The following is a 12,221-nucleotide window of genomic DNA, read 5'->3' as shown; positions in this document are numbered from 1 at the left end:
AGAAATATCTCTGTCTGGTACAGTTGGGAGCGCTGTGTTTTTGGAAAAGCTGGTTAAAGGAGTAAGTCACCGAATAATTTTGCTGGCATGTTTTGGGATGCAAACTGATTTCGGCACTATTGATAAATTTGGGAACAATTGGAACCGAAAGCAAATGTTATGTTTTCGTGTTTAATTTTGTCCACCAGAAACATGCAAAGGGCCGTAGAGATGGTTCAGCGGCTAAGAGCCCTTTACGCTTTAACAGAGGACCCCAGTTCTGTTTGAGCTCGCTTACTTTTATTATCAGCTCTAGAGGATCTGACACCCTCTTTTGGCCTCCATCTATGCCTGCATGTATGGATGTACAAGTGGTGTACATCCATACATGCAGGCAAAACATGCATACACATAAAATAAAAATTATATGAAAACAAAAAGCACCTAGTAAACAAACCACAACCCCAGAAGGACACACCAGCCACACACACCTTGGGTGTCTCCCAGATGCCTTACACCTGGTGCTCCATCTTCCCGACAGATTTCAGGTAACTCCCTTTGAAAGCAAACTTTAGGTCTTTTTCATGGTTAATGTCATAATTTTGGTACAGTTTATGTACCATTTAACATCTCTAAAATGACTACCATTTTTATTATGTTCTTATCAATTGATCTTTTATTAGTATAGTCTGTAACTGGATCATATGGTCATGCTGTTTTTATTCTAGAAACTGCTGTCTTATTTCCCCTAGTATTGTTCCTATAGTCTGTGCAAGAGGACTCCAATTTCTCCACATCCTCTCCTAATCTGTTAGTTTTTGTTTTCTTGGTTTTTGTTTTTGTTTTTCTGGCTGGCTGTGTGTGTGTGTGTGTGTGTGTGTGTGTGTGTGTGTGTGTGTGTGTGTGTGTAGTTGGGTCCCAAACCCAGGGCCTGAAACACACTAGGCAAGTATTGCCCTGGACTCCAAGCCCTTTTCGGTTCCTTTAAGAAAAGATTTTAGGTTATTTTACTTTATATGCACGAGTCTTTTGTCTGCTTGAGTGTGCATGCCTCACGTGAATACCTGGTGCTTGTAGAGGTCAGAACTCGGCACTGAGTCTCCTGAAACGAGTTCCTGAGGGTTGTGAGGCATCACATGGGAGCTGGGATCTGAAACTGGTGCACTGCAAGAGCAGTACATGCTCTTAACCTCTGAGGCGTCACTCCATCCCCACCCCACCCCCACGCGTTACCTTAAAGCTCAGTTTGAGTCTTTGTTTTTTCTTTCTTCAAGACAGGGTTTCTCTGTGTAGCCCTGGTTGTCCTGGAACTCACTATGTAGACCAGGCTGGCCACAATCTCACAGAGATCTGCCTTTCTTTTCCTCCTGAGTGCTGGGCTTACGGGCATGTGTCATCACACCCAGGCGGTTCTTGTTATTGTTACAATTAAATAGTTGGTGGAATTTTCCACATTTCTTCTTTCAACCGCTTCCACTTCTATTTTTCCCTAATAACAATGTTTGCACTAAAGACCGTGTTCTCTCTCCATTTTTGAATCACCTCTAGGTCTGTTTCTGTCATTTGACTTTCACTTGGTTGTTAGCCAGACAATCCTATATTTTGAAATACCTAGTAAGTTTAATGAAATGACATATATTGTGCCTAGGTGGTATTATCTTTTTTGAAAGGAAGGAATTCACTTCATCTACTGCCAGGCACAGTGAGTAAACTAATTTCCCATAACTGGGCAGAAGTGGGTGGAGCCTAGGTTGTGGTTTTGGCTGCCTCACCCTTTCCTCTAGTTGGAGCCCTCCGGGTTTCCAGAGAAGAGCCGAGGACTTTCTCCTGAGGATCCCAAGTGTGAATTCTCGTCTGCTCAGGGCAACTTCTGTCAGTTACACAGGTGCAACTATTTTCTCCCAGGCTGCTTGCCATGGTGATGATCACACAACAGGGGAGACAGGCTAGCTCTGAGACATGCTCAAAAGCTAGAACTTAATTGCCTACAAGTCAGGGTGACATCTGGGATCAAGGGGAGGGCTTGAGCCTGATGCTAGATTATCCCAGAACCTGGAAACTACTGGAAGGTGGTGAAACACAAGCCAGACTGGTAAGGACGAGAGTAGGTGTGCAAGGGCCTTCTAGTTAGAGAGGTGGCAGTGTCGAGGGAGAGGACGTGGCTGATGAATCGCACCCAGAGGGCAGAGTGGTTACAAGGAGGTTACTGAAGAAATGGGAACAGAGAAGCCAGATAGGGGGTTAGAGATATGCAGGTTGGGCCATTCTGAAAAGTCCCCGATACCTGCAAAGCCTGAGACAGAGTAGCCCCTGAGGAGTGGTTGGGGGCCAGAACAGGCCCCTGGGCCCTGGGGCGGAGCATCTGGACCCCATTAGAAAAGGGGCCAATTTGCCTGCAGGGCTGATGCCAGATCTCCATCGAGTCTCTTCTGACCTCCTCCCATCCCTGAGTGCCGGTCCTCCTCATCTACGCCGCTACTGGGTCCTCACCAGTTCTCCTGCCTCTGCCCAGACCATTTCAGAGCCATCGTTGCCTGCACAATATACTTAAGCCCTTTGACTCCCTTGCTCAGTCTACCCCTCTCCTGGGCATTCTTTCCTCCTCCCATCGGGCACTTTCCACAAACATGACTCTGTGCTACCTACCAGGGCCTTAGTTTTATGCTGATGCTCATCCAAAGACCCCCTTGTCATTTGTCTGGAGGCAGGTGGTGTTTCTAACTTCATCCATTCCTTGCTCGATGGACACCATGGTGTGTCAGGCTCTGTACTAGGTGCTGGGCTCTGGGTAAAATTCGGATCACGGATCCTGCTCTGAAGATGCTCCCAACCTAAAGATGCTGAACAGTAACCCTGGTCAGCCAGAGGAAGTGCGTGGGGCATCTGAGCTGGCCTCAAGGAGCTGGTGTCTAGAGCTAACCCCTGACTGGGCTTCACAACAGGCAGCAATGATCGTGTCACTCTGAGGTAAAGAGGGGAACATTTTTTTTCCATAAATGCCTGTATTGTTTAGCTTTGAACAATGATTAATTATGCAAATAAGCCTTTGACCTTAGTGCAGATGACTGTCAGTGCTCTCCTAGGCATGTCTAAGGTTTGACCTAGTTTGGATTACTACTCATGGAAGCTTGGGTAATTCTTGAACACAGACACAGAGAGAATACAGCTCGGTCCTTACTACAGCTTGAACAATTCCTGTTTTGTTTTGGTTTTTTTTTTTTTTTTTTTTTTCTGTTTAACTATGATTAAGGGAGATCTTGGCCCATCATGGTAACAGTGCCGCTTGGTCTGCTGTCAAATGTTTTGTGAAACTGTTAAAACAGAACGTCAAGCTTCTATCTGTGGGGGCCAGGCCAGCTCCTAGCAACCATGGTGTCTCTATCTGTGGGTGCCAGCCCAGCTCCTAGGTACACTGAGACCTCACAGATAGGACAGGGCAGATCCCAAGCATTGAAAAGTGCTTTTCTTCCTCACTTGAACATCAACATTATCTTACACAATCAAGTGTGATTCCACTCAACTACACTTTCTGGGCTTTTTAAAAATATTTTCATGTGCTATGTGTGTTATGTGGAGGCATGTGCATGCCGTGTTGTATCTAGGTCAGGCGACGCACTGGGTGTCTGTCCTTGCCTTCCACTTTGAGATAGGGTCCCTCTGCTAACTGCTGAATACTCTGGGCTGCTGGCCTGCAAGCGTCTATAGAGTCTCTTGTCTCTGTTGCCTACTTGATGATGCACTGCAATCACAGAGGCATGCTACCATGCTGGGGTACTCTGGTTCTGGGGAGTATATAGTTCCTGTGCTTGCACAGCAATTGTTTTACTCACTGAGCCATCTCCACAGACCAACACAAATGCTTCCACTTTCTCAACTGCTTGTGTTAGCATCGGGAGTTTGGTTTCTGTTTTGCTTTCCTTTCAGCAACAGCAGATACCTGGCCCTTACAGTCACCCTCATGAGCTAGAGGAACTATTCGCCCATAGTCTTAACACATCTCAGAAGCTCACTCGCTGCTTCCGGTTCCTGTCCCAGCCAGAGATCTCTAGTTTCTTTTGGGATGCATCTGCTTGAAAACAAACCCAGTAGCTTTTGCTGAGCACTTCTTATCTGTAGGACATTTTCAAGTTCCTGAAGTTTGGTCTTTACCTCCTCTGGCTTCTAGTTGTTCCCAGAAAGCCCCTTCCCCAACTAAATTTTTCTGGGATTTTCTGAGGAAACACTGCCCTTACTCACTTTGCTTTGTGATAACCCCGGGCTACTCTTCCCATCTTGCTTGATGCTTTAGCAATGTGAATGGCCTCTTTTCCTCTGGATCTGTGAGCTCGTGTCAGGAGTCGAGCTTTCTTTTTGTGGTGCTGGGGACCCAGGCCCTTGCACATGCCTAAGCAAGTTATTGGGCAAGTTCTCAGCCATCGGGCAATAACCCCAAACCCTTAGGTTGATAATTCTACTAGACAACATGTTTATAGAACTTGCTACAATACTCTAGATGAGGAACTGCGCCTGCTCAAAGGAATGCCAGAAGGGGAGGTGGGGGAGAGTGATTTTGTCACCTTGTGTTATCAAATGACTAAGGTTAGCTGTTAAAGGAGGGCAGACTCCAGGAAAGGGTTCCTGGCAGCAACACCCCATCCCCCAAAACCCCTGCAGAAGGGTTACAAGAATAGATTGTCTAGGAGAAACCTCTTGGTTCAATTTGTCTGAGATCAGGGCTAGGGATGAAAGTAGGAAGGCATCAGGGTAATTAGAAGAGCCTGAATGAGGAATACTGGCTTCATCCTGAGGGCACAGGTAGATGGGTCTTAAGTAGGTGGGTGGTGGGACCCATGGCTCACATCTAGCAGTCTGGTTTGTAGACCTAAGGTCTAAATGACTCTGAGGCTGGCTAGGACAGAATGGAGAAGGGGATGGCCACATCTGGCCTGGTGAGAATCTACAGAAACCCAGGTTTTGGGAAGGATGCTTGTGGCTTGGCATAGGCCACACTGGAGGTACCAGTGGACACTGGGTGACTTTTGGCGCACATAAGGAACTGGTGCTGGTTCATTAAATTAAATACACCCATCTAATGCCAGGAAGCAATAGCCAGAGAGGTTCTTATGCTGATCAAGATGTAGAGTCCTAGGGAAGAAACCTGTTAGAATCAAGGCCACTTCTGACCTTGTGGTTTCAGGAGGCTGGAGGCTTGAACTGCGTTGAGACCTAGGTATTGAAGAGCCTTCTGTGGGGAAGGTAAGGACTCACTCCGCTTGTGTAGAACCAGACTTCAGGGACTTGGATAGACGAACGAGGGTTCCAGAGATGACGTGGCAGGAGCAAAGTCGGTGGGGAAGAACAGGCAGGCCTGAGGAACTGGCACCAAATGGCAGTGCCAGGGAACCAGAGGCAAAGGAGCCTGCCTAGGAGAGCCATCTCTGTTCATCCCTTTCAGGATTGTGCCAATGACCTATGAACGCTGTTGGTCCTGGGTAGAGACATGGTGACCTCACAGAGCCCACTGCTGCACTGTACCATTCTCAAGAGAATAGCAATACATACAGCCAGCCTCCTCCAAACTGTGTAACCTGGCACTGTGCCCCTGTGCCTCAGGAACCCTGCCCATCAGCCCCAATCTCAGTGCACACCTTAAAATGCAGCTGGGAAGACAGCAAGAAGTAGAAGCATATCAGATTAGCTACTGTCATTAATCGCTGTTGTCAATGCCTGTCCAAAACTTACCATCAGCCAGGGCAGGGGTGCTGAAGCCCCTCCATGCCTCACAGAGGAAGCAGCAGTAGAGAGAGACGAGGAGAAGCAGAGAGCAGAAGATACCCTTTTATTGGCATTTTAACAATGGCAGCACAAGAGAGCCTCCTCCCCTGAAACATGCCACCCTCTCTGCTCTCGGGGCCCAGAACAAGAACGAGACCCCACCCTGCAAGCCCCTCAGAAGGCAGGGTGAGGAGGGGACATGGGGACTCTATGCCAGGGGAGCTGGGACAGGAGGGAAGACGTGCACCCTCACCTCTTGGTATGATCCTTCTCCCCTGGGACCTGGTGTTGATCCCAGACCCCGGGATGGGCTGGCAGACAGGGCTCATGCAACAATGAGTAGACAGAAGGTGGCACAGAAATGCAGCCCTGTCACCCCTTGGCAAGGGCAAAAGGGATAAAGGGGGCCATGCTGTGGCCAGAGAGGGTCCGAACGTTAAGTATTTGCAGTGTACATACACGAGGGCGAGAGGGGCTCCCTCTGCTCCAGGCCATGCCTGGGGACCAGAGAGGGGGAAGCACAGATGGCAATGTCATGCCAGGGGCATGGGTCTGAGCCCACCATGCCACCTGAGCTGGGGCTTGTCCTATTCCTTGGCACGGCCAATGATGGTGAGAATGTATAGGAAGATGTTGATGATGTCCGTGTACAGATTCAGGGCCGCAAACACATATTCTTCTGGGCTCAGGGACAGTTGCTTGTTCCCCAGGAGCAGCTGGGTGTCCACAGCCAGGAACTAGTGGGTAAAGACACGGTCGGTCGGTATTCAACAGCCTCTTCACTCACCCGGCAATCCCAGTGAAGTCCTCCCAACAGCGTCACTCACGCAGGTGAAGAGCAGAGCGCCCAGCGAGGCGTACACGATCTCCAGGATGCGGTTCCGGATGAAGATGCAGAGTATGGCGAAGATGAAGAGCACCACCACGCTCACCAGGAGCACGCCCATGCACGAGGTGAAGTCGTAGCGGGTCTGGGAGGAGGGGAGGGGCCAGGGAGGGAGGTGAGACTGTGGGTGCCGGGGCTCTGGGGCAGCCGTCCTCCTGCCTTAGGGCCCCCTCACCTGCATGGAGAAGATGACCACCGTGAAGCAGACAGCTGTGGTGATGCCCACGGCCATGATGACCGCCTCCGTGTTGTAAAAACTGGCTATCATGCCCACCATGTAGGACAAACTGATGGTCAGGATCGACTGCACAAGAGGACCACAGGGGGCTTTGGCTGAGTGGAGCCGCTCTCGGTCCAAACCCTGTGCACCTCCCTTTCCTGTTCCACAGGCCTAGGGGAACTGGGCTCGGGTTTGGGAGTTTACCAGGGCAACAAGGTTCCAGGGATGCTTTCGCCGGAAGTCCCCGCAACAGCTGAGGACAATGAGGGAGATGAAGAAGATGGCGTAGGAGACATAGTAGGTCCAGACATTGGCCCGGACAAAGCCCTTCACCTCCCCGACAAAAGTGAAAATGGCCACAGTCGACAGGGTTACCGACAGCTGCAGGGTCAGCACCAGGAACACCTGGGGGGAGGAGCCAATCAGAGCCCCGCCTCGGCTGCCTCCCCACGACTCTTCCCAGCCCCCACATTTGCCAGGCCCAACCTTTCGGATGAAGGCCTGGCGAATGCTCTTGTCCCAGTTGACCGAGGGGAAGTCCTGGTTGTCATAGTAGGATGGAGGCCCTTCCTCCTGGTAGTTCCCATGCTGAGGTGCTGGGGACAGAGAGGCTGGGTCAATGTTCCTTGAAGGCACTTGAATCCCTTGCCCCTGCCCCTACCTTTCCCTACACTTACAGCCAGGGTCCTGGAAGGGTGGTGGCTGTCCATAGGGGTTAGGGGGGAAGGGGCTCTGTGGGTATGGCCCCTGTGGGTAGCCTCCTTGAGGGTAGGGTCCTTGAGGGTAACCACCTTGTGGATAGGGACCGGGACCATGGGGATACCCTGGTTGACCATAGGGAGAGGGCTGGAAAGCGGCCTGTGGGTATGGGGCCCCAGGGTAGGGAGGCTGAACATAGGGAGGCATAGGGGCTTGTGGCCCCACAGGATAGCCAGGGTTTGGGGGAGGATAGCTGTCCCCAGACACCAAGAAACTCTTTTCATGGGACATGGCCTCGGGTTCTGTGGCTGCCCCTAGAGGAGAAAAAGAGAACAGTTAGCTCTGAGAGACTGAAACCAGTGACAGCCATACCTGCTGCGGAACCCAGGAAGAAAAAGAAAACAACTGGCCATGACTTTTGTACAGGGTTGTAGGAAGCCACAGAACAGGGAGTGTTGGGAGGGGCATGGGAGACCGATGTAGACCCCTTGGAAGGGGCTCCTCTAGATCGACCAGGGGTGGGGGATGGGAAGAAGAGTGATGGCTGTCAGCCTCAGCTTGGAGCTTGGGAGATGCCTTCTCACCGCTGCGGGTCTTTCGGGTCAGAGCTCAGCAACGAAGGGTCTTGAGGCACGGCGCAGTGGCTAGAGAGGCGTGGGGGTGTGCCCTGGCCCTCCCCTTCCTATCCCTCCTATTAAGCAGCTTGAAGGGGCCAGCGCTAGCGGCTATTTCTATCCCAGGAAATCCCCAGGCCATCTGTGACCAGCGGGAACCCTGACCCTCCTCTTAAGCACAGGGCCGAATGTCCCTAGCTCCGGGGACTGAACGCAGGCCTGTATTGGCTGCTAAGGTGTCTGCTAGTAGGGTACGCCAGGAACAGCGGGGTGCGGGGGTGTGTGGGGGATGGAAGCGACCAGAGGGCGTTCAAGGGAACAAAGCCGGGATGGGGATGACGGAGGAGGGGGCGGTGGCCACAGAATGTGCCCGGAGGGTGGATGGGCCCTCTAGTCTGGTTGAGGGTCGCTGGGCCTCTCCTGTCTGGGCCGCTACAGCGCGCCTCCCCCTCCCTCTTGCTCAGGGCGGTCAGAGCTCCCCACCCCCAATGATGCCACCAGTCTGGGCGAGTCGGCCGCGAGTCCTGTCCGAACCAACTGACCCGAGGCGGCCGCGCTCAGTAACACAGGGAGAGGATGGCCGACTGGCAGGGGGGCTGAGACGGCGACACGCTCCTGGGATTAGTCGGGGGGGACTCACCGCTCTAGGGAGCCAGAGACCGGTGTCTACGGTGCCCGCTGCGCAGCCGCGCGCGGTGATGGCCGGTGCGTCCGCACCTGCACCCGCTGGACGGCCGAGTTGCTTGGGCCTGCGCCTGCGGCTGGGAAGACGCAGAAGAGCCTTGTGACTGGGCGGGCCTTGTGATGGGGCGGGGCCTTGTGATGGGGCGGAGCCCTGTGGTGGGGTGGGGTCTTGGGGCGGGGCGGGACGGGGCGGGGCCTTGATGTAAGGCGAATGTTGTGACCTGTCTGGGTGCTTCTGAGCCTATAGAAACTGCATGGCCCAGCTTGCTTAGGCAGTCTACTATTGTCTGTAGGCGTCCTAGGTCAGAGTCCTGAAGCCTACGCTTTCTGACCAGAGTTGGTTGGGGTCTGGCGTGAGGGTTAACGACTTCGGGAGGCATGACTCTCTTTATCTTTTTTTTTTTTTTTCGGAGCTGGGGACCGAACCCAGGGCCTTGCGCTTCCTCGGTAAGCGCTCTACCACTGAGCTAAATCCCCAGCCCGACTCTCTTTATCTTTATTGATGGATTCAGGGAGTCAATTCCTAAATCCAGGATTTACGGAAGCTCCAAGGACTCCATCCCTTCTTGACTTTTCGTTTTGAGACAAGGTTTCAGTCTGTAACTACAGCTGGCTTGGAACTCACTATGCAACATAGGTCAACCTCAAACTTGTGGCAGTCCTCCTGCCTTAGTTTTCCAACTACATGTATAACCGTGAGCCACTACACTCAGACCCTTATTTGCTTTAAAATACCGCATTCACAGCTGAGTGGTGGTGGTGCATGCCTTGAGGCAGAGGCAGGTGGATCTCTTGAGTTTGATTAAGGCCAACCTGGTCTACAGAGCGAGTTTCAGGACAGCCGAGCCAGCACTGCATAGTGGGACCCTGTCCTGAAAAACAAAATAAAACAAAAACAAAAAAAACAAAAACAAAAACAAAAAACAAACAAACAAAAATGAACAACAAAAGCTGCAGCATTTATTTTATCCACACCTATTCCAGACCAAGAGACTTTTAATTGTTTAATTGTCCCATTCTCTCCATGCTCTTGTCACTTGCCTGGTACCCTTGAAATAATCTTGTCAGGACAGAGAGGTGTGGCCAGCTCCCTGCCTCAGTTCTCTGGGTGAGCATAGTGCTTCTTGAGGAAATTTCCCCCTGGGTGGTCTCTGGTCCTCTTGAAGTCATTGAGGACATTCCGAGTCTTTCTGGTTGTTGGTATATGGGCACTCTGAGACCTTACAGGAAGTAAGGTTGGGAAAGGATTCTCTCCGGTATCCACAAAGTGCTGATGTTTAACAGCTGGATTTAGTGAAGGTATACACTTGCTCCTGGTATAAACACGCCCGCCATGGTTGATTACAAATTCTAGATGTGTTCTGTTGCTGTGATAAACACCCTGATTTTAAAAAAAAAAAAAGCAGCATAGGGTAGGAATGTTGTATTTGGCTCCCGATTTCAGGTCACGGTTCTGGAATTTCCATCAAGTCAAGGCAAGAACTCAAACTGCTAGTCATTTCACACGCACAGCCAAGAAAACCATGCTAGTTGCTTGCCTGCTCTCAGTTAGCTTTCTTGTACAGTTCAGAGAACTGGTGTAACACACCTTCGGGGTGGATATTTCACCCTCAACCAGAAAATCCCCCACAGGCATAACCACAGGCCAACCCACTCCAGACAATTCCATTCTAGACTCTTGCCAGATGATTCTAGGCATCAAGTTGGCACTAAAACTAACCGGCACAGAAGACATGATCGATTTAACGTCCAGTTCACAGAAATTCCTGCAGATTTAACAATGGCAGTGGCGTGAGCCTTTTTCATGCATCCCCTCCTGTGGCAGGCCCTCTGTAGCATGCATTTATCTAAGTAAAGTACGGTGTGCTACAGGGTGGTTAAGTCCTGTAAGAAGAAAGCATCGAACAGACAGGACTGGCTTTTGTAGAAACAGGCTCTCATATGATTTGTGGACCCTTTAAAAAAAAATAAAACAAACACAAAGTTGACTATAGGGCCTGGACAACTCAGAGGCCTTTTAAGGTTTTAGCTCCATGTTAGAGCTAAAGGGCTGGGTGAGGGAAATCATGGGAGAAGGGATAGATAGCCCCATGTGGCTCTGTGGGGAAGGCTAAGTCATTCGGATTTAAAGATGGTCCAGGATACTAGTTTAGGCAGGAGCTGAGGACTCAGAGGTTGGAGCCAAATAAATATCCGGGTGTCGTGTATGAAAAAGGATTAGAGGGATAGGAACCGGGGACAATGAGACTTTAGCTTTCACTGTCATTGGCTCTGGGATTTGTAGCAACCCTGTCAGCTCCACGGAGGAACCACAGTGGGAGTGGCAGGGAAGATAAAAGGGTAGCATGGCCCTTCAAGAAGTCTCGAGGCTCCTGATGGGGAAGGGAAGTAACGGAGAACCAAGCACTGCAGGGTTAGACATACAGACAAAACCCATGATCCTTTGGAAAAGCTGGCCTGACTGGAAGGTGCAGGCAGAGAGCAGCAGCAGTCACAGCCTTGGAGGTGAAAGAAGCAAGCAGGCTATGATGGTGGACAGGAAAGTGACTTCTAAAGGCACAGCCCAAAATCTGGGCATGGTTGAACATGCCTATAGCTCCAACATTCAGGAGCCTGAGACAGAAGACTCCCTTCTAGTTCAAAACCCGTCTGGCCTGCACGGCGAGCTTCAGGCAGTCTGGGCTACAGAGTGATACCCAGTATCAAAAAACAAACAAACAAACAAACACAAAACCTAATCAAGGCAAGGCTTAGGTGAGGGTGTTAGCTTTCTGTCTTAGCTCCGTCCCATAGTTACCTGGCAACAGCCAGGTATGCCTGACTTACTATAAAAGGGGCTGCTTGCCCCCTCCTCTCTCTCTCTCTTATTCTCACTCTCTTGCTCTTGCTCTGTCCTCTCGTTCCTTCTCCCCTCTCTTTCCACCTGCTCATGGCTGGCCTCTACTCCTCTCTCTCCTCTCTCTCTCTCTCTCTCTCTCTCTCTCTCTCTCTCTCTTTCTCTCTCTCTCCCTTTCTCTCTCCTTTCTCTCTCTCTACTTCTCTCTCAACTCCCCTCCCCATGCCCTGAATAAACTCTATTCTATACTATACCATCATGTTGCTGGTCCCTCGGAGGAAGGGATACCTGCCCAGGCACGAGGCACCTCACGACACATTCACAAACATACACACCCCCCCTTATCTTTTTATAAACACAGCAGTGAGCCCCGGCCCTCTGGCTCCTGTCTATGGCTCCAGCTCCCCTTCTGTGTAAGGATTAGCTGCAGAAAGGCATGTCAGCATCGTGGCTACATCTGGGGCGATGGTGATGAGCAAGGAGTATAGAAAGACAAGGGGCTGAAGGAAATCACAAGGACCTGTGCTATGATCTGAGCTTTACACTTTT

The 12,221-nt window shown here is 50.9% G+C and overlaps 1 protein-coding gene across 1 annotated transcript; it reads right to left on the bottom strand.

The window, feature by feature from the left end:
• Nucleotides 1–5,776: 5,776 nt before the first annotated feature.
• On the bottom strand, nt 5,777–8,955 carry Grina (glutamate ionotropic receptor NMDA type subunit associated protein 1). Its single transcript, NM_153308.5, has 7 exons — nt 8,793–8,955; nt 7,517–7,852; nt 7,326–7,435; nt 7,044–7,244; nt 6,795–6,923; nt 6,561–6,704; nt 5,777–6,470 (listed from the first exon to the last, which is right to left on the bottom strand). The coding sequence occupies exons 2-7, from the start codon at nt 7,827–7,829 to the stop codon at nt 6,321–6,323; spliced, it is 1,047 nt and encodes a 348-aa protein (NP_695220.4). The 5' UTR covers nt 7,830–7,852; nt 8,793–8,955; the 3' UTR covers nt 5,777–6,320.
• Between the last annotated feature and the right edge of the window lie 3,266 nt (nt 8,956–12,221).

The sequence above is a fragment of the Rattus norvegicus genome, chromosome 7, assembly GCF_021556685.1.
Source record: "Rattus norvegicus strain SHRSP/BbbUtx chromosome 7, alternate assembly SHRSP_T2T, whole genome shotgun sequence".
Classification (NCBI taxonomy): domain Eukaryota; kingdom Metazoa; phylum Chordata; class Mammalia; order Rodentia; family Muridae; genus Rattus; species Rattus norvegicus.
The sequence above is the reverse complement of the archived record's forward strand: the minus strand, read 5'-3'. Positions and strand labels throughout refer to the sequence as shown.

Coding starts and splice junctions, on each gene's coding strand:
- Grina (NM_153308.5), bottom strand. CDS start 7,829: ATGTCCCATGAAAAGAGTTTCTTGGTGTCTGGGGACAGCTATCCTCCC. Junction 7,436..7,516: donor ACCCTTCCAGGACCCTGGCT/GTAAGTGTAGGG, acceptor CTCTGTCCCCAG/CACCTCAGCATGGGAACTAC. Junction 6,924..7,043: donor CCTGGAACCTTGTTGCCCTG/GTAAACTCCCAA, acceptor CCTCTTGTGCAG/TCGATCCTGACCATCAGTTT.